We start from the raw sequence: 22,760 nt of genomic DNA on the forward strand, positions 1-22,760 counted from the left end.
TTTCATTCACCGAGTCAATAGAAGACCTCGGTTGACAGTCGGGGACACCGTCACAATTCTCTTTTTTTCTTTTTTTTTCTTTTTTTCTTTTTTTTTTTGAGGACAACTTCTTTTTTATTTTTGAAAATCCGTAATTTATAATTACTTCCGATTATTGTAGAGAATAATCCATAATTTGTAACTAGTTAGAAAAATTGACCAAAATACATGCTTTTTAGAGTGCATAGCCCATAAATTTTAATATTACATTCATAGATGTCTTGTCATCTGACATGGTTTGTTAAGTCATTTGTTAAGTTATTTTTCACCCGTTAAGGTTGTCAGATTCATTCAACCATCGAAAGCATGGATCAAGCAAATAGTATATCAGCAGCAATGAATGCTATATCCTTGGAAGATGAGGAAGTAGGGGGGATTGAAGTAGGAGTGATTGAAACATACTCTTTACAAGAACAGGGTTTCAATGCTAAACTATGTATTGTGGGACGATTTATCCAGGAAGGGAGGATTGATTTCGCGGCCATGCAACAAACGTTGGCAGTCCTTTGGAAGCCAGGAAAGGGAGTTTACATGAAAGAAATCGATTCGAATCTCTTTCTATTCCAATTCTACCACGAGTTGGACGTGAAACGTGTCATGGAGGGCAGCCCCTGGTCATTTAACAGGAAAGCTATAGTCATGTCAAGATTAAATCCAGGCCAAACCCCTAGGAGCGTTGATCTTAATCATATGGAATTGTGGGTGCAAGTTCACGATTTGAAAGTTAGCTTTATGTCGGAGAAGATATTAACAGGGATTGGCAATTACATAGGAAGCTTTGTTAGTTCATGTCCTAGCAACTTTGTTGGAGTCTGGAGGGAGTATATGAGAATTCGGGTTTCACTAAACCTAGCCAAACCTTTGAAGAGGAGAATGAAAATCAAAATGTCAGGAAATGACTGGTTCTGGGTTAATTTTAAATACGAAAATGTTCCTAGTTTTTGTTTCATCTGCGGAATAATAGGGCATTCTGAAAGATTCTGCGGCCTACTGTTTGAGAAACCTGAAGAGGAAATTGTGAAACCTTATGGAGCATGGTTGAGGGCTCCTTTTAGAAGACAGGTTAAACCTATTGGAGCTAAATGGTTACGTAACGAGGATGACAGTAGCAGTTTCAATTCTCAGTCTCAGAGTCATGACATTCCAGCTGAGGAAGACGATGAGAGTTTAGATCCGAAAAACACTCCTGCAAATTTGGTGGTAGTTACACAAGGAGGAAATCAAGGAATTGAGATAATTCAAAAAGGAGATACTGGCGCGAGACAGCTGCATGGAAATATTCGAGATAACATAATCGTTCACTCCCCAACAAATCAGGAAACTAATGATGCAATTTTTATCGAGTCCAAAAAGCGCAGAACGGGAGATGGGCTGGACAATAACAGTATGGGCTCAAATAAAGAAATGCAGATGGATTCAGATGATGTCACTGAACCGGGCTTTGAATATTCAGAAAACAGTTCAAAAAACGCGTATGGGGCGAGTACTCAAGTGGGTGCTCGCCTGTTATTATGAGTCTTTTGAGCTGGAATTGCCATGGGCTTGGGACCCCATGGGCTTTTCAATTCCTTAAGGAGATAACTCTCCAAAAGAAACCCGATTTTGTTTTTCTGAGTGAAATTATTTGTAAGCGTGGCACAGTCGAAAGATTACAGCGAGCTATAGGGTTTGAAGGTATGGTAGTTGTTGAGTCGCAAGGTCATAGTGGAGGCGTGGCTTTTCTGTGGAGAAATCAACAAGAAGTGACATTGAGGTCGTATAGCAAAAATCATGTTGATACTATTATCCATACGAATAATAATAATCCTTTCAGAGTTACAGGAGTGTATGGGGAACCTGACAGAAGCAAGAGGCATGAAACTTGGCAACTTATTCGAAATTTATCTTCCAACAATACTCATCCGTGGGTTCTCATTGGAGATATGAATAATGTTTGTTCTCAGATTGATAAGAAGGGAGGTAGACCATATCCGGATAGCCTTATCCAAGGTTTTCTTCAAGTTTTGGATGACTGCAGTCTTATAGACATGGAACTCCAAGGTTACCAGTATACGTGGGAAAGAGGAGCTGGCACCGCTGATTGGATAGAGGTTCGCCTTGATCGAGCATTGGCTACATCAGAGTTTATGTATATGTTTAAAGATGTCATTCTTTCAAACTTAGAAGTATCAACCTCGGATCATTGTCCTCTTCTTCTTGAGTTTTACAAAGTTCATCAAATCTCTCATCCGAAAAGATTTCGATTTGAGAACGCCTGGCTCCGGGAGCCCATGTGCAAGCAATTAGTCGAGGATGTTTGGTTCAGAAATCAGGGTCGTTCTTTCTATGAGAAATTAACTGAGTGTGCAGATGTTTTATCCGAATGGGGAAAAGAAATTACTGGAAGTTTTAAAAATCGAACTCGGGAGTACATCAGGAAAATTAAAGCTCTAAGAGGGAGACGAGATGATTATTCTGTAACGTGCTTGAAAGATTACCAGGAAAAGCTAGCTGAAGTATACGCTCAACAAGAGGCTTTTTGGAAGCAACGATCTAAACAACATTGGCTCAAAGCGGGTGATCAAAATTCTAAGTTCTTTCATGCAGCTGCAGAAAATCGACGGAATGTGAACAAAATTAGATGGCTGAAAAATAACGAAGGCCAGTTGGTTGATTGGGATTCAGGCCTTCAAACAGTGATGATTGACTATTTCACTAGTCTGTTTACAGCCTCGAATACAGAATGGAGTTATGTTATTGCTGCGTTCAGGCCAGGATCACAGATGAGCAGAACATGAAATTATTGGAGGATGTTACCGAAACAGAAGTCAAGGCAGCTTTGTTCCATATATATCCAGACAAATCTCCGGGCCCGGATGGGATGAGCCCGGGATTTTATCAGAAGCATTGGAAGATTGTTGGGGGGGATATAGTTAATATTGTCAAACAATTCTTTATGTCAGGTAGCATCGATCGAGAACTACAGAGTACTAGTATAGTTTTAATCCCTAAGAAAAAGAATCCTGTGTTGATGACGGATTTGAGACCCATCTCTCTGTGTAATGTTGTCTATAAGATCATCTCGAAAGTCCTTGCCAATCGTTTGAAATCGATTATAGACTTGATCATTGCTGATACTCAAAGCGCATTCATTCCAGGGAGGTTAATAACAGATAATATTATGGTGGCTTTTGAGGTCATGCATTTTATGAAGCGTAAAACTTCGGGTAAGCAAGCTTGGATGGCTCTTAAGCTCGACATGAGCAAGGCTTACGATCGAGTGGAATGGAATTTTCTGGAGGCAGTGCTTAAGAAAATGGGATTCTCGAACAAGGTAATTCAATTGTTTATGGCTTGCATTTCATCTGTGAATTACCACATTAATCATGCAGGAAGAATTTTTGGGAATATCATCCCCTCTCGTGGCCTTCGTCAAGGAGATCCCCTATCTTCATACCTATTCCTTATTTGTATAGAGGGATTTACTGCTCTTATTCATGATTATGAGAAGCGTAATTGTATCCAAGGCATAAAGGTTGCTCGCAGTGCCCCTTCTATTTCTCACATGTTCTTCGCTGATGATTGCTACTTATTTTGCAAAGCTTGTGAGGATAGTGTTAATCAGGTAATGCAAATGCTAAAAACTTTTGAGAAAGCATCGGGGCAGCAAATTAACGTAGAGAAGTCTTCGGTCTTTTATAGTCGCAATACCAGCTCGTACCTAAAGCAAGAGTTGTGTCAGCAGTTAAGAATTAAGGAAGCTGGGGATAACTCTCAATACCTTGGTCTTCCCAATATGTTGTCAAGGAAGAAAACGGCTGTGTTCGGCTATATTAAAGAGCGTCTATCTGATCGCTTAAAGGGATGGGATAAAAAAGCTCTATCTCGAGGTGGTAAGGAAATCTTAATTAAGTCTGCGGCTCAGTCCCTTCCGAATTATTCCATGAGTGTGTTCCTCCTCCCAGTTGATACATGTAACGAGTTGGAAATGGCTATGTCAAAATTTTGGTGGAGAAATGATAGTTCAAAGGATAAAGGTATTCATTGGATGTGCTGGAGTCGTTTAACCGATTCTAAGTTCAACGGTGGTATGGGCTTTCGAAATCTCCGTGATTTTAATATAGCTTTGCTGGGTAATCAAGCATGGAGGCTCCTTACTCATCCTGAAAAACTGGTCAGCCACATATTCAAAGCTCGATATTACCCATCTGGAACGTTTTTAACAGCTCAGCTAGGCTCCAGTCCGAGCTACATCTGGCGAAGTGTTCTGACAGCACAAAGTCTGGTAGTTCAGGGTATCTCTTGCTGTATTGGTAACGGGCAAGATGTGGAAATTTTGAATTGTCCGTGGCTTCCATCAATCGAAGATCCTTTTGTGCATTCAAATAATGAAGCCATCATTAACCAGAAAGTTGCTTCTCTGTTCAAATCGGGAGAAAGAACTTGGGACACAGATTTAGTCCTGGATGTTTTTGAAACAAGGGACGCTGAGTTGATCCTCTCTATCCCTTTATTTGAGAATGCAAAAGACAGCTGGTATTGGCGGCACGAAAAAATGGGTCATTACTCAGTTAAAAGCGGGTACAATATCATTCAACAAGCTAAAGCTCAAGCCAGCACAGCAGATAACTCGGGGTTCTGGAGGCAATTATGGCATCTGAAAATTCCGAATAGAGTTAAAAAAAATTTATGGCGTGCTTCAACTCATTGCTTGCCCACAAAAGACATGCTGCAGGTCAAGAGAATCCAAGTTAATCCCAAGTGCCCAGTCTGCAACTTGAGTGATGAGTCAGCTATTCACACTCTTGTCAAATGTAGTTTTGCTCAGGAGTGTCACCATTTAACATCAAATGCCCAAGTAACGGGAGAATTTCAGAATTTTGTTGAATGGCTCCAACTAGTCTTTGATCAGAACAACACGAAGGTCATTTGCAACCGAGTAATAGTCTGCTGGTTTTTGTGGAAAAATCGAAATGATATAGTATGGAAACAGCGAGGAAATGGTGTTCACGACGTAGTTCATGCAGCGTTGTCTTTCCTTAACCAATGGAAGGCTGCTCAAGATAAGAATTTCGACTTCTCCTTGAGTTTCATAACTCCAGAAGACGGTCTAGAGCAGTGGTGCCCCCCATCGTTGAATAGTGTTAAGGTGAAGGTAGATGCAGCTTTGTTCGAGAATCCATCTCGATACAGCCATGCTATTATTGTTCGGGATCATTCAGGCCAGCTTATTCAGGCTTTGTCAAAGTGCTCCATCGGCAAAGTATCTCCAGAACTAGCAGAGAGTATGGGCATTAGAGAAGCCCTTAGTTGGATCAAAGACAATATTGTTTCGAATGCCATAATCGAGTCTGATTGTCTCCAGGTTATCCAATTAATTCGCAGCTCTTTCTCAAGTTATTCATACTTAGGACGAGTTGTGGATGAATGCAGGAAGCTTTTGGAGAATCTCCGAAACCAGAATGTAGTGCTTCGTTTTGTTAAGCGTTCTGCTAACAGTGTTGCTCATTATGTAGCGAGGTATAACTGTGTCATAGCTGAACATAAGTGGGAAGGGGAAAATGTTCCCCCTTCTTTTTATCATTTGCTTTGTAAAGATTTTCATGATTAATAAATCTTTCTTTCCGTGGCAGAAAAAAAGAGTGCATAGCCCTCTTTACCCATTTCCTTGCGGACCGACTTATTTACCCACAAATACTACTCACGGTAAGGCGTATATGGGCTTAAGACTTAAAACAAAACGATGTTCTCAAAAAACTATCCTCTGAAAGCTGAAAGCTGCAAATTGAATATTGTTATTGTTATAGTTTGATCTATCATTCTACTAACTCATTGATATAAGTTGATGAATCTGTTTATGCCCACAAATACACAATGTTCTGGTTTTCAATGTATATGTCATGTCTCCTTATATGTATAGACTTCTCATCAATACACCAAAATAAAGAAAAAATAAAAGGGTCTTTTTCATATTCTCCTCTGGATAGCTTAGTAGTGTGTGTATTATTGAACTTCATGTGCCCAGTAGAGTGTGTATTGTTGAATTTCATGTGCCCAAATCGAAGGAGTGTCACGCCTGCTTTTAAGGAACAACAGGAGGTTACGCTCTATAGCCAGGCGTATAGAGCACCCAAGTTGGCGTATCCCCGTGATGCTACTGAGGTTAAGGCGTATCAACTGAATACGTTTATCTTGCAATGTATTAGCCAATTTCTAACATCCACCTTCACCGAGCTCCACCTACAACCATGGTTTATTCCCTCGATGCTATCACAAGTTATTACTTCGATCCAGTTAATGCTAATACAAAGAAGGCATATCGACCCTGGAAAAGAAACAACCAGACTACAGAAACCCCATGTATGAATACTCGTGTGTATAGTTACATGTTGTGTATATTTACTAGTAAACTAGTAATATGCCCTTCCCTGTGATACGCCCTCGGAAAAGACGTAACAGGTGGGTAATTAGGGCAACCCTTTATGCACGTGGGTATTTGAGTCGCGGGCAACACAAAAGTGAGTATATTGGTCCTTCACCCAACTAGTTATACTAATTATAATATCATAAAATTAAATTATTTAATGATAAATATAATAAATCAAGAAATTTAAAAAATTGTTCTATTATTAAACATATTTACTCCAATGAGTCGCTCTTTCATTATTCACAAATCTAATATAATAAAATTATATTATTTATTAGTCAATAATGAGTATAATATTGTTTATATTTAATAATATAAAATTTTGAGAAATTATAAAAAATAGATTGAAACGATTTAGAGGCGCCACCTCACCGTCATCGCCTTCACTTTTATAGAAATATAATATAATATTATGATTTTAAAAATTATGAGAAAATATATTTATATATACTTGTCTTTGTAATATTTCATAGGCTAAAAATTAAAAGAAAAATTTTAGAAAAATATAATATCGTACGTTGATTTTAGGAGAAAGAGAAAAAATGGTATTAAAAAGGAAATTTAGTAAAATATCAAAATGTGAAGTTTATTTAAAAAGAAATTAGAATTTTTGGGAGAATATTATGATGGTAAGTTGATTTCAAAATCTTAATAAAAGATACTGTATAAACTTTAGGAGAATATAACGAATGATGATAATATATTTAGGAGAATACAAAGGTAACTATAATTTTTTATATTTATTAACTCAAAAAATTGAATGAAACGATTTGAGACGCGTCACATAAACCCCCTTTTCATCTCATTTGTATAAGCATACTAGTTTATTAAGTCGCGTTTCGCAACAGCCTTCTAAAATAATATTTTATTTTATTTAATATGTTTTTATCTGATCTTGGTCATTCTAAATTATGAATAATAAATAAATATAATAAATCAATAAATTTAGAATTTCGTTCTCTCGACAAAAATGTTTATTGCAATGAGTCGCGCTCTCATTATTCACAAATCTAATATTATAAAATTATATTATTTATTAGTCAACAATGAATATAATATTTATTCTATTTAATAATATAAAGATGGGAGAAAATTTTAAAAAAATAGATTGAAACGATATAAGAGGCGCCACCTCACTAGACCCCGTCTTCTTCTTTACATAAGTATAATATAATGACATAATGATTTTTAAAAAATAAATCTTCGAGGAGAAATGGTATTAAATAAACAAATTTAGGATAATATCACGATGGTATGTTGTTTTAAAGAGAAAGTAGAAATTTTACGAGAAAATTATGATGGTTAGTTGATTTTTTTTTATCATAGGTAACCAGCGGCCGCTATCCTTCGGGTGCGCACTGGATAAACCCTACGGGCTCACGCATGGTTAGTTGATTTCAAAATCTTAACGGAAGATGTTATAGAAATTTTAGGAGAATATTACGAATGATAATAAATATTTATAAATGTATGTCTTTGTAATATTTCATGGGCTAAAATTTAAAAAAAGGTTGGAAAATATAATTTAGTAAATTGTTTTTAGGAGAAGGATAAAAAATGGTAACTTGAGAATATTACCAATGATGATAATATATTTAGGAGAATATTTAAAGAAAAAGTAGAAGTTTTAGAAGAATATTACAATGGTAAGTTGATTTCAAAAATCTTAATGAAAGATTTTGTAGAAATTTTGTAAGAATAATACGAATTATGATAATATATTTAGGAGAATATAAGGTAATTGTAATTTTGATATTTATTAACTCAAAAAATGAGAAAATTAGAAAAATAAAATGAGACGATTTGAGGAGCGCCACTTAAACGTACTCGTCTTCTCCTTTATATAAGTATATTGATTGATATTGATATTGATGATTGATTGATTAGTTGTAAGTTATATAAGCCTAATTATTTAAGAAAATAGTAATATCTACTTTATATTCTTTATTATAATACATTTTTGATTTATTATTCATCAATTTTTCCAAGTTAATCACAATAAAATTAAAAAAAAATCTTTAAAGAAGTATTAACATTAAAAAAACTGACCAGTCATACGGAAAATAACCGTAATAGTCTGATCCATATCTTATGTATCCGGATAGTATTTGTTAGAAAAATGGATTTTAGATCATAATTTTTATTATGTTCTTGATGATAATCCTAAAATCTAATAATTGGAAGTTGTACTATGATATGTGAACTTAAATTTTTATATATGGATCTAAGTATTTTCTTAGTGAAATTCATAGAGAAATAGAGTTAAAACTAGTAGCTTGTAAAAGTTTGAAATGGAGAATGTGTCTTTGTCCCACATTGAATATAAATAAAGTGAGGATTTTATTCATTTGTGATTTAATTTTTTAATTAGAATTAATTTATCAGTCGGGCTGGGTTATTGTCTCTGTTGGGCTTGATCACTTTGTAAGTGGGCTAAGTCAGATTCAATGAATTTGGACATGTAACTGATAATATATATTCATATTTGAAAACATTAAAACTGATTTAATGTGTGGATTAAATACAAAAGCTGTTACATTTTATTTAAATTAAAAATCAGCGGTTTTGATTTATGTATTAAATGAGCAGTTTCAATTTCTGATATTAAAGTCTATTAATGTCAGGGTGGTCAGTTACACTTAGCCTCTACTATAAATAGAGGCCTGAGTTGTTGATGAACATATACCACACCTACATTCTCTTCTTCTCCTCTCTGCTCTCTTTTCTCTCCCAAAACACAAGTTCTGAGCTGCTGATTTTTCCGGCGATGGAGGTGTTAGTCGAAGTTGGATTTGTTGTTGTTGTGAACATCAAGTCCGGAGCTTTTTTTATCCTGGAGGAGGCATTGCAAGCATCCCAACGCAGCAGGTGGGGACAATTATCTCTTTAAGAGCAGTCAGGGCTTCGAGTAAGGCATGACGACTCAGCTGGTTTTATTTTAGTTTCTTATTGCATTGTACCTGTTGGCTACCACTGCTTTTCAGTTTGTTTATCACTGTGTTAAAGCTATGGTTACTAGTACGCTTTCGTTTCTTTCTTTTTTCTTTCAGTTACTGATGTGCATGTTGTTTACCTACATGTTTTGTTTCGTTAATTGTTATCTTGGACTTGGCTTGCTAAATATATTATATAACTGCCTCTATGTTGCTGTAATAGTGAATATTTCCAACATTCTTGAAGAGATAATTAGTTATATATTATTTAGCGTAATAATGGTTAGCGAAACTGAGGTTCCCGTAGGTGGTGGTAGTTCTGGTGCAACTGTCGGGGTCATTGATTGGACCACTTATAGTTTTCCACAAGCTGTTGAATTAACTGGTTTATCGGAGAAATTCAACGGTGGCATCGGCTTTCCTCGCTGGCAGAAAAGGATGAAATTGTGGTTGACTATAAAGGGTTTGTGTCAGTTGTGGAGTATGAGAAACCAGTTGTAAATCAAGAAAAGGCTGACACGATTAAGGCTTTTGCGAAGTGGGCTGAGAAGGATGGGGTGGCTAGGGCGGCCATTTTGGCTGCTCTAACAAACACTTTATTTGATGTCTATTTTTCTGATGCCTACTCCGTAAAACTCTTATGGGAGAAGCTGGACCAAACATATAATACTGACTCACAAGGTCTGGAAAAGTATTATGTGGCAAGGTTCCTTGAGTTCAAACTGGTGGACAATAAGTCCATGACTGAGTAAGTGCATGAGTTCGAGATGATAGTGCATACTTTGTAGGAGTCTGGAATGGACCACCCTGAGAAGTACAAGGTTATGAGTGTTGGATTTTAATCGCAGCGGAGGCATGGTAAAACACTTTTACACATATAAAATCCAAATAAAAGCATATAAATCGTGGTAAAAACATAGGGATCGATTACTAACCTTTAATATGCGATCCAAAAGCAACGATCGGAGATCCTTAGCAGCTGCTCCTCAAACGTGAAGCACTCCACCGGTATCCACCAAGAAAACGACGTTAAGGAGGAGGAGGAGGTGGAGAGAATTAGGTTTTTCTAAAAATTGGGATTTTTGGGTTAGAATAAAAATAGGGTTTATAATAGTATATTTATAGACAAAATTTTCAGCTGAAATTTTCCCATAAATATTATTATTATTATCCCATTTATTATTCTCATTAATAATTAAAACACCTTTTAATTATTAATCCTTTTTCTAAACACTTTAGAAATAATTCTCTCTCTTGATTTAATTTCCAAAAAATTAAATCCTTAATTAATAATATTAAGAACTTTTCTTAATTAATTTATAATCAATTAAATCTCATTTAATCAATTATTAAATTTGCCAATTAATTATTTATTTCACAAATAAATAATTATTAGCCATTATTAATTAATTGCTCCACCATTAAATCATTCTCTTTTTATGGTGTGACCCTGTAGGTTCAATATTAAGCCGGTAGTAGAAATAAATAATAATAAAACTATTTTATCATTATTTATATAAATTCTCTAATTTATTAAATATGATTAATTAATTAATCACATTTATTCTACATCGTGAGGGATACTTCTCAGCATATCGCGACTATCCGGATAATATGAATTCACTGCTTAGAATACCAAGAACCTATTCAGTGAATAGTTACCGTACAATAAATTCCTTCTACCCTACAATGTCCCGATTAAATACAAGGCATGGATCTCGTGTCAAGCCTATCTAATTTAATCACTTGCTTTCCATTTACTATGCTTAGTTCTATGCAAATTAGAAACTCCTTTCTAATTTCATTCACTCTGGCCAGAGATTCCTGAACTAGCATAAGTGGATCAGCCTTGAACATTCGCTTCCTTCACTGGAAGGGGTAGATCCTTTATTGATCATACACTATCTTCGTGTACAAATTCCTATACCCAGTAGAGCCCTAATAATTGTCCCTGGAGACTAAGAACTAAACCAAAGCATAGTTCAGTGTACACAAGATGACTATGATGACCTCAAGTCTAAGGATACTTGTACAACTATCACTATGTGAACAACTGCTGATACATGAGTGAACTCCATCAGTTGTTCAGCTGTGCGAGTCATGTTCAGTGAACTTATTCTATAATAAGCACCTACATACTAGCTATAGTGTCACCACACAAATGTCTATGAGAACATACATCCTTCATAATGAAGCAAGCATAGTATGTACCGATCTTTACGGATTATTAATTACCAGTTAGTAATCCTATGATCAGGAACTATTTAAGTTTAGAGTAATCATCTTTTAGGTCTCACTATTATGATCTCATCATAATCCATAAAAGCTTTACTCTAAACTATGGTATATCTTATTTAAACACTTAAATAGATAGAGCCCGTAATAAAAAACAAAACAAGTCTTTTATTAATATCAATGAAATCAAAACAGATTACATAAAAGTTATTCCTAAATCATAATACATGATTGTACTTAGGACATATTCCTTTCAATCTCTCACTTGTACTAAAGCCAATCACTCTGGTATCTAATACTCATCTTGTCTTTATGACGATCAAAGTGACTTTCATAAAGTAGCTTTGTGAGTGAGTCTGCTATGTTGTTATGTGTGTCAACTCTAATTCAATACAACACAAGAAATGTTATCGCGCTTCCACTAACCCTTTTGTAGACTCATGGTTCATCTACGTTTTTCATAAAACCAAACTCTTTGATTGTCTCATCAAAATGGATGTTCCATCTACGAGAAGCCTGCTTTAAACCATATATGGTTCGCAGCAGCTTATACACTAGGTTTTCATTTCTCTTGGAAAGAAAACCATCTGGCTAATTGCCAGATCTCATAGTCGTAGTAAGCAGCAATCGCAAGCAAAATCCGAACTGATTTTAACAGGGCTACAGGTAAAAGGTTTCATCAAAGTCAATCCATTGCCTTTGTTTGAATCCTTTTGCCAAAAGCCTGGCCTTATAGGTCTCCACCTGCCCATCTGCTCTAATCATTCTTTCGTATACCGTATACATAGATTCCATTCCGGATTTCATGGCACTTTGCCATTTATCTGAGTCAACACTACTCATAGCCTCATTATAGGTCACAGGATCGTCATCATCAATGATCGACAACTCATTGTCATTCTCAATGACAAGGCCATATTACATCTCAGGTTGGCGAGACACTCTCCCTGTTCTATGAATGGGTTGTTCCACAGAAGGTTGTTCAGTCAAAACAGGTGTTTCCACTTGATCCGTAGTAGTTTGTGCTTCTTGAACTTCATCAAGTTCAATTTTGCTCCCACTGTTTCCTTCAAGGATAAACTCCTTTTCCAAGAAGGTAGCATGTCTGGAGACAAACACCCTATGATCGGTGTAAAAGTAATACCCTAAAGTCTCTTTAGGGTATCCCACAAAACTACATTTTACGGATCGATATTCCAGCTTATCTGGGTCAACTTTCTTGACATAAGCTGGACATCCCCAAATCTTAACGTATTTAAGACTCGGTTTCCTTTCTTTCCATATCTCATACGGAGTTTGAGGAACAGATTTGGAAGGCACCTTATTCAGTAAATATGCTGAGGTTTCCAATACATAACCCCATAGGAATACTGGAAGATTCTCATAGCTCATCATGGACCGAACTATGTCTAACAAAGTTCGATTTCTCCTTTCAGATACCAATCTGGAGGAGTCCACTGGGAGACTATACCATTTACTTTGAGATAATCTAAAAACACTCCATTAAAGTATTCACCACCTTGATCTGATCGAAGAGTTATAATACTATGTTTGGTTGTTTCTCCACTTCATACTCATACTCTTTGAACTTTTCAAAGGCTTCAGACTTGTGTTTCATCAAACACATATCCGAATCTAGATTTATCATCTATGAAAGTAATGAAGTATGAAAATCCACCCATGGCTTGCGTAGACATTGGTCCACATACATCTGTGTGTACCATTCCTAGCAAATTTGCAGCCCTCTCTCCATGTCCACTAAATGGAGACTGCAGTGCCACAATGAAGTGAGATTTTCATCATCCCTTTTCTTTTATTAGTTTGTTCAATCTAAAGTAAATTATGTCACATTTATACAGACCATTATTTAAAGCACCACGTCCATAAAGAATATTATCTCTAAGAATAGAACATTCATTATTCTCAATAATAAATGAAAATCCAGCCAAGTCTAACATGGGAATAATATTCCTCACAATCGAGGGAATAAAATAACAATTATTTAAAACAATAGTCTTGCCCGTAGGCATATGTAAATGAAATGATTTTACATCTACAGCAGCAACTCTTGCTCCATTTCCCATCAGTAGAATCACCTCCTCTTCTTCAAGAGTCCTACTTCTCCTTAGTCCCTGCAACAAATTGCAGATTTGAGAACCACAGGAGGTATCTAATACCCAAGTAGAAATTTGATTTAATGACATATTCACTTCTATCATGAACATACCTGAATCAGAAGCGATAGTCTCACTACCCTTCTTCTTCTTCAATTCTGCAAGGTAAACCTTGCGGTTCCTCTTCCAGTGCCCCACCTTGTTACAGTGAAAGCAAACAACTTTGCTCTTGGGTTCTTCAGCTTTTGGTGGAACCGGCGTTTTCTCACCTACTTTCTTCTTCTTGGAAGAGTTCCTCTTCCTTTTCTTGGGATTGGAACCTTCACCAATTAGAAGAACAGAACTCTTCTTAGGGGGAAAATTCGATTCCGCAGTCTTCAACATGTTGTGGAGTTCAGGCAGGCTGACATCCAACTTATTCATGTGATAATTCACAACAAACTGCGAGAACGAACTCGGAAGCGATTGCAAGACCAAGTCTTGGCTCAGCTCCCCATCCATGGCAAAACCAAGTTGTCCAAGACGTTCAATCAAATTGATCATCTTAAGTACATGGTCATTCACAGATGATCCCTCAGACATCCTACAACCGAACAACTCCTTCGATATCTCATATCGAGCTGTCCTCCCCGCCACATCATATAACTCTTGTAGATGCATGAGGATAGTGTGAGCATCCATATGCTCATGTTGCTTTTGTAGCTCAATGTTCATAGAAGCTAGCATGATGCATTGAGCAACATTTGCATCATCTATCCACTTACGATACACAACATGTTCATCATTATGTGCATCGCTAGCAGGTTCAGTAGGCTTAGGTGAGTCAATCACGTATTCCAGCTTCTCAATCCTGAGAACAATTCTCAAGTTTCGAAGCCAGTCAGCATAATTAGGACCAGTCAATTTGTGAGCATCTAGTATGCTCCTGAGTGATAGTGCAGAAGACATAACGTACAAAGTAAATCTGTAAATGATAAACACATAACAACACTTAGAAAATATTCGATTTCATTTTAAAACACTATATGAATCGGGTCTTTATTAATAAGTGGCTCCCACTAGTTTACCTAATTTATTCAACCCCCTACGTGAAAAATTAAGCATTCATAATGCTAGTGGGAATAGGGATCCTACATTCCATTATACAACCCCGGCTGTGGCACGAACCGCCATGTAATGTTCAATAGGCAGACAACTCTTGTCAATTACATCTAATGTTATTCCCTAATCAAACTTTAGCCTCTTGAATAATTGAGTCACGGCTGTGGCACGATAAACTCAATATTCTAAGTCAAGTCTAACCCAACATTCCGTACAATTGAATCAGTCCCCAAAGGCCCACGGCTGTGGCACGTACCGAACTTTAGATTCTTATTCAATGTACACATCTCTATGTAATAGACAAGTATTTCTTATTTCGAAATCAAAGCCCTCGGCTGTGGCACGAAATGACAATGATTTAAAAATAAGAACTACTTTCTATCATGTTGGAAGGCTATGACCGACACAAGCCCGTTGTGTCATTGGCCAATTACTACTTGATATTATTTAATTTTAGAGGGATTATATTACGTTACAATCATAATCATATTATAAAGAGATTCTTCCTTTTAAATTAAATATTTCAAATAAATAATCAATAATCAGATGATTCCCAGATCGGGTGGAGCATTGTCAAGAAGCGTCACTTAATAACCCTTTCTTACAGATAGAAATCTGTTGTTGACAGAATCATCCTTTCTCTCATATCGAAAATTCATATTCAATTACGTGTTTCATAAACACAAAAATCTCATGATTGTATTCATAATATTATTCTTAAGGTTATGAAACAATTTCACTATACTAGGTTGTCTAATAAACGCCTTATGTTCATTTAAGTTCACCTATATCTATCATCGCATGATAAACTAAGCATATATCACATATATCAACATGAATAAACATCAAGGTAGACATGTTACATCATCTAGCGTATTAGTCTAAGCATTATACATCTCTATGTATCACATGAAGCATTTAAAAGCAATTAAAACAGTCAAAAACAGCTTTAAAACACTTTCGGAAATATAAACAGTTCAAAAATTTTATATAAACTAAAATTTGATCACTTCATTAGATCCTTCTCGGAAAAACGAATCCAACGATATATTGCACGCCCAAAACGGAGTTACGAAACTCCTAAAAAATAAAATTTAAAAATAACAGACGGGCTGTAACGCATTACAGGAACTAGTTACAAGCCCTGTAACGCATTCCGGTGATGCGTTACAACCCTTTTAAGCCATTAAAAGGTGTAACGCATTCCGTGAATGCGCCACAGGGTGTAACGCATTCCGGGTGTAACGCATTCCCGGAATGTGTGACATCCCTTCGCGCGCGCGTGCGCCACACGCGCCTGCAGCAGCCGCCGTTGCTTCTGCACAGAAAACGAGCCTGACATTATTTATGCCGTACCTGTTCTTTTTCTGTCTTCTCTTCCGTGCAATCAACAGTACAGCAACAGACAAGCAGCAGATGTACAAATATATATACATACTTACAACTCATATATATATATATATCTTTATTTAATTACGAATTTAATTACAACAACTTCAAAAATTCATAATAAAAAATCTATACATCATAAAATTATGAAAAAAAATACCCAGACGATCTACAACACTTGTAGAACCCAGATCAACATTCAAAATTATTCTGAGAAACGATTTCTCATTAGACATAATTAATCCATAATATAACTTGTAAAAATCATAATTAATTCATACAAGCACATAAAATTCTGAAATTTTTACCACAGATCTATATGCATACAACCTAAGCTCTGATACCATTGTTAGATTTTAATCGCAGCGGAGGCATGGTAAAACACTTTTACACATATAAAATCCAAATAAAAGCATATAAATCGTGGTAAAAACATAGGGATCGATTACTAACCTTTAATATGCGATCCAAAAGCAACGATCGGAGATCCTTAGCAGGTGCTCCTCAAACGTGAAGCACTCCACCGGTATCCACCAAGAAAATGACGTTAAGGAGGAGGAGGAGGTGGAGAGAATTAGGTTTTTCTAAAAATTGGGGTTTTTGGGTTAGAATAAAAATAGGGTTTATAATAATATATTTATAGGCAAAATTTTCAGCTGAAATTTTCCCATAAATATTATTATTATTATCCCATTTATTATTCTGATTAATAATTAAAACACCTTTTAATTATTAATCCTTTTTCTAAACACTTTAGAAATAATTCTCTCTCTTGATTTAATTTCCAAAAAATTAAATCCTTAATTAATAATATTAAGAACTTTTCTTAATTAATTTATAATCAATTAAATCTCATTTAATCAATTATTAAATTTGCCAATTAATTATTTATTTCACAAATAAATAATTATTAGCCATTATTAATTAATTGCTCCACCATTAAATCATTCTCTTTTTATGGTGTGACCCTGTAGGTTCAATATTAAGCCGGTAGTAGAAATAAATAATAATAAAACTATTTTATCATTATTTATATAAATTCTCTAATTTATTAAATATGATTAATTAATTAATCACATTTATTCTACATCGTGAGGGATACTTCTCAGCATATCGCGACTATCCGGATAATATGAATTCACTGCTTAGAATACCAAGAACCTATTCAGTGAATAGTTACCGTACAATAAATTCCTTCTACCCTACAATGTCCCGATTAAATACAAAGCATGGATCTCGTGTCAAGCCTATCTAATTTAATCACTTGCTTTCCATTTACTATGCTTAGTTCTATGCAAATTAGAAACTCCTTTCTAATTTCATTCACTCTGGCCAGAGATTCCTGAACTAGCATAAGTGGATCAGCCTTGAACATTCGCTTCCTTCACTGAAAGGGGTAGATCCTTTATTGATCATACACTATCTTCGTGTACAAATTCCTATACCCAGTAGAGCCCTAATAATTGTCCCTGGAGACTAAGAACTAAACCAAAGCATAGTTCAGTGTACACAAGATGACTATGATGACCTCAAGTCTAAGGATACTTGTACAACTATCACTATGTGAACAACTGCTGACATGTGAGTGAACTCTATCAGTTGTTCAGCTGTGCGAGTCATGTTCAGTGAACTTATTCTATAATAAGCACCTACATACTAGTTATAGTGTCACCACACAAATGTCTATGAGAACAGACATCCTTCATAATGAAGCAAGCATAGTATGTACCGATCTTTGTGGATTATTAATTACCAGTTAGTAATCCTATGATCAGGAACTATTTAAGTTTAGAGTTATCATCTTTTAGGTCTCACTATTATGATCTCATCATAATCCATAAAAGCTTTACTCTAAACTATGGTATATCTTATTTAAACACTTAAATAGATAGAGTCCGTAATAAAAAACAAAACAAGTCTTTTATTAATATCAATGAAATCAAAACAGATTACATAAAAGTTATTCCTAAATCCTAATACATGATTGGACTTAGGACATATTCCTTTCAATGAGCGTGATTGAAAAGCTCCCGAAGTCTTGGGAAGAGTTCTCTCTCTCTCTCCCTGAAAAGACAGAAAAGAGAGATAACCTGGACTAACCTTATGCTGGACATCTCGGTCCAAGAACAACACAAGTCTAAATAGGGACATGTGATGCCAACTGAGCACGGTACCTCGAAGGTAAACATAGCAACTGTAGGACAGAAAAAGGAAGGTTGTTGCTAAGAAAGTGAATAGTAATAAACCTAAGAGTGACAAGGACAAGGCCAAGAAACCCAAGGCAAACAAACCATGTTGGTCTTGTGGGCAGGTTGGGCACTGGAGTAAGGACTGCTCTACAAAGAAAGCGAAGAAAACCAAGGTGGTAGCGCAAACGAATGTTGTGCTTGGAACCGCAAGTGGGCCCGTAGTGAACATGGTCGTTGGTGAGGCTACAACTTCTGAAACCGACGTTGACCGGTATGTATCCTACAACCCTGTAATATTTTCTACCTATCTGTCAAATGAATGGTTGATAGATACTGGAGCTAATGTGCATATTTGTTCTGATATTAGTTTATTTGTATCTTATCAACAGAGTCATAGCTTGACTGTGAAAATGGGGAATGCTAGTGTTGCTCAAGTACTTGGAATAGGAAACGTCGATCTGAAGTTCCCTTCAGGACGTATACTATATCTGACCAGAGTGCATCATGTTCCCGACATGCGTAGAAATATAATATATGGAAGCTGTTTAGTTTCTAGTGGTTTTGAAATTTCTTTCAAGTGTAATAAAGTAGTTCTTATTTATACTGGTACATTTTTTGGCAAGGGTTACTTGTCAAATGGTTTATTTGTTATTAATGCTTAACTCGTTTTGGGGAATTTGAAGGATAATATTATTCATTCTGTTAACTGTGTTGAATCCTCGGATATATGGAATGCTAGACTAGGTCACTTAAACTTTGGTGCTCTTAAGAATATGATGAACTTAGAGTTGATTCCAAAATATACCATAAAAAAGAATTATAAATGTCAAGTATGTGTGTCTGCTAAACAAATAAGGAAACCTTTTCATAACATTGTTAGGGATTCAGACTTGTTAGATTTAGTACACACTGATATTTATGAATTTGGTGGTGTGTTGACCAAGGACCAGTTTAGATACTTCATTACTTTTATAGATGATAGTAGTAGATATTGTTATGTTTATTTACTTAGACATAAGGATGAAGCACTTAGTAAATTCATTATATATAAAACTGAAGTAGAAAAACAAACTAGTAAGTTACCTAAACGATTGAGATCTGACAGAGGTGGTGAGTATACGAGTAACGCTTTTAATGAATTTTGTGCAAATAATGGTATAGTTCATGAAGTTACTCCACCATACACACCTGGGTCTAATGGGGTAGTTGAGCGAAAGAACAGAACATTTAAAGATATGATTAATAGTATGCTGATTAACTCTGGGTTGCCTAAATACATGTGGAGAGAGGCTCTAAATACGGCGTGCCACATTTTGGATAGAGTCTCTCTAAAGAACATGGATAAACCCTTGGAGTTATGGAAAGGCAGGATGACTAGTCTTAAGTATCTTCATGTGTGGGGGTGCCTTGCTAAGGTGCTTGTTCCTGAACACAAGAGAAAGAAACTAGGTCCGAAAACTATTGACTGTATCTTTCTGGGCTATCTTGAAACCACTACAACTATGAGATTTTTGGTATTAAAATCCGACATAGATGGTATAGTGGCAAACACGATAGTTGAATTTCAAGATGCAACATTCTTTGAGGATGTCTACCCTATGAAGACTGGAATACCTGAAACGACTTCTGAGGAAGATCCTACTCACACATCGAGTTCTATTCCTGATCATGTGGAAAAGATGACAAATGTGGGGTGAAAGCTAGTAGTAGCTCTATTCCTAAGGAAGTAGAGTAACCAAGGAGAAGTAAGCGTGTAAAGGTAGTTAAGGATTTTGGAGGTGATTTTATCACTTACAATGTCGAGGACGAACCTTTAACTTTCCGACAAGCTATGGATTCTCCGGAGTCTAGGCATTGGAAGGGCGCTGTGAAGAGTGAAATTGACTTTATTGTTTCTAATGGAACATGGGAGTTGGTTGATCTCCCTCCTAGGTGTTCTACTATTGGGTGTAAATGGGTCTTTAAGAGAAAGTTGGACCCTGACGGCTCAATAGATAAGTACAAAGCTAGACTGGTAGCTAAGGGTTTTAAGCAGAGGGAAGGAATTGATTACTTTGATACATACTCTCCGGTTGCTATGATGGTAACAATCCGTATGCTTATAGCATTGGCTTCCGTTCATGGTCTTATCATCCATCAGATGGATGTAAAGACCGCTTTTCTTCATGGTGAACTTGAAGAAGAGATTTATATGGACTAGCCTAAGGGATTTGTTATATCTGGAAATGAAAGAGAAGTATGTAAGTTGATCAAGTCCATCTATGGCTTGAAATAAGCTCCCAGAGATTGGCATAAAAAGTTTGATGAAACTGTATTGCCATTCAGTTATAAGATTAATGAAAGTGACAAGTGTGTCTACACTAAAGTTAAAGGTAGTGGGTGTGTTATCCTGTGCCTATATGTGGATGACATCTTATTATTTGGAACCAATATTGAGATTATTAATGAGACAAAAGAATTCTTGAAAAGGTATTTTGATATGAAGGATATAGGTGAGGCTAGTGTGATTATTGGAATCAAACTGATTCAGTCAGCTGAAGGAATAACCTTGACTCAATCTCATTATATAGAGAAATCTATACTTGAGAAATATGGTTATTCACAGTGTAAAATCGCTAGTACACCTTATGATTCTAAAGTTGCCCTTGTCAAGAATACTTCAAGAGTGCATGTGTCTCAATTAAGGTATTCTCAGATTATTGAGAGTTTGCAGTATCTAGCTAATTGTACTAGACCAGATATTTCATATTCTGTGTCTAAGTTGGCTAGATATACAAGCTGTCCAAACAGAACTCATTGAGATGCTCTTGATAGAGTACTTAGATATCTAAAAGGCACAATGTACCTTAGTTTACACTACAGGAGATTTCCTGGTGTACTTGAAGGGTACAGTGATGCAAGTTGGATAGCTAAGAAATCTGGTTCCAATGGAGTGACTGGATATGTGTTCACCTTGGCAGGTGGAGTAATATCCTGAAAGTGAAGCAGACAGACTATAGTGACTCGGTCTACATTTGAGGCTGAGTTGTGTGCACTAGATGTCACGGGGACGGAGGTTGAATGGTTACATGGACTTATGTCTGCGATACCTGTAGTAAGCAGACCGCTTCCTGCTATTGCTATTCATTGTGATAGTCGAACAACTATCGACAAGATTAGCAGTAAAAAGTATAATGCTAAAACAAAGAGACACATCCAAGTTAGACTCAAGACTATAAGGGGTTTAATGTCTGATAGGATTATTGCTATAGAGTTCATAGGAACTCAGAATAATATAGTTGATCCTTTGACTAAGGGACTGGAACCTGCAGTGGTCCTCAAGTCAAGGTTGGGGATGGGATTATCAACTGTTAGGAATATGTGTATTAGTTTGATGATAAGTTAAGCAAAACACTTAAGTAGAAATCTAGTGTTTGTAGCCTCAACGGATAAGACCATCTTGGCTATCCGTTGAAGGAGTAGCCTTACTTAGTAATAAGTTTGGTATTGTAGCACATTTCACTCTCTGGTTTCAAGCTGTAATTCTTAGATGTTGTTAGGAAATAATCAGTCATGTTGACTACTAATGGATGTACAAATAGGAGGGCTAATAGTAAATATTTCATGCCTTGTAATTTTGTATAAGTGAAGAAGTGTCAACGGATATTGAAGACCTTCAACGGATAAGAAACAAAGCTTCAACGGATGTCTCTAATGCTTCAACGGATAATATCCATCAACGGATAAGTGCTTCAACGGATAAAGCTTCAACTGCTAGAGCATCAACGGATAAAGCCATCAACGGATGAAAGCTTCAACGGATGCTCAGTCTCATAGCAGTTGATAGTGACAGTTAACAAAGCTGACAGAGGCACATGGATTGACAGAGATGTGATAGCCTATTTCAGGAACAGCTGAAAAAGCAGCCGTTTTTAGTCTGGTTCAAAATGGAAAGTCAACAGATAATTCCATATTACACTGGATAAAAATGAAACAGAAACAAGTGGAGAACTATTTTCTTATTATACTTTATCTTTGTCTTCACTTGTAAACTTGGTGATATATAAACCAAGTAGTAGCTAATAATTAGATATGAATTTTCCCTGAGCTGTTTAGAAATATCAAGAGAGAAAATCATCTAGTTTATACTAGGAAGCAGCTGTGATTTAATTTTGAATCACAGATTTTCTGAAATAACACATCTCTGGTGGAACAACAAATCCACCATAAAAGTTTTTAAGTTCTTTGTGTTCATTACATTTGTGTTTGAATATATATCTGTCTGCATCAGCTCCAAGCAATTCACACACATTTGATCACTCAAACACTTAGCCTTACAAACTGCTCAAAACTTGAAAAAGTTTTGAGATTTACA

General features: G+C 36.0%; 1 protein-coding gene across 1 annotated transcript; it reads left to right on the forward strand.

The window, feature by feature from the left end:
• The first annotated feature begins 1,550 nt into the window (after positions 1-1,550).
• LOC141686079 (uncharacterized) lies at positions 1,551-2,816 on the forward strand. The gene has a single exon (XM_074491138.1). The coding sequence runs from the start codon at positions 1,551-1,553 to the stop codon at positions 2,814-2,816; it is 1,266 nt and encodes a 421-aa protein (XP_074347239.1).
• Positions 2,817-22,760: the final 19,944 nt, after the last annotated feature.

This window comes from Apium graveolens, chromosome 9 (genome assembly GCF_009905375.1).
Source record: "Apium graveolens cultivar Ventura chromosome 9, ASM990537v1, whole genome shotgun sequence".
Taxonomy (NCBI): domain Eukaryota; kingdom Viridiplantae; phylum Streptophyta; class Magnoliopsida; order Apiales; family Apiaceae; genus Apium; species Apium graveolens.

Bases quoted from the DNA above. Each gene is read 5' to 3' on its own strand.
- LOC141686079 (XM_074491138.1), top strand. From the start codon at position 1,551: ATGAGTCTTTTGAGCTGGAATTGCCATGGGCTTGGGACCCCATGGGCT.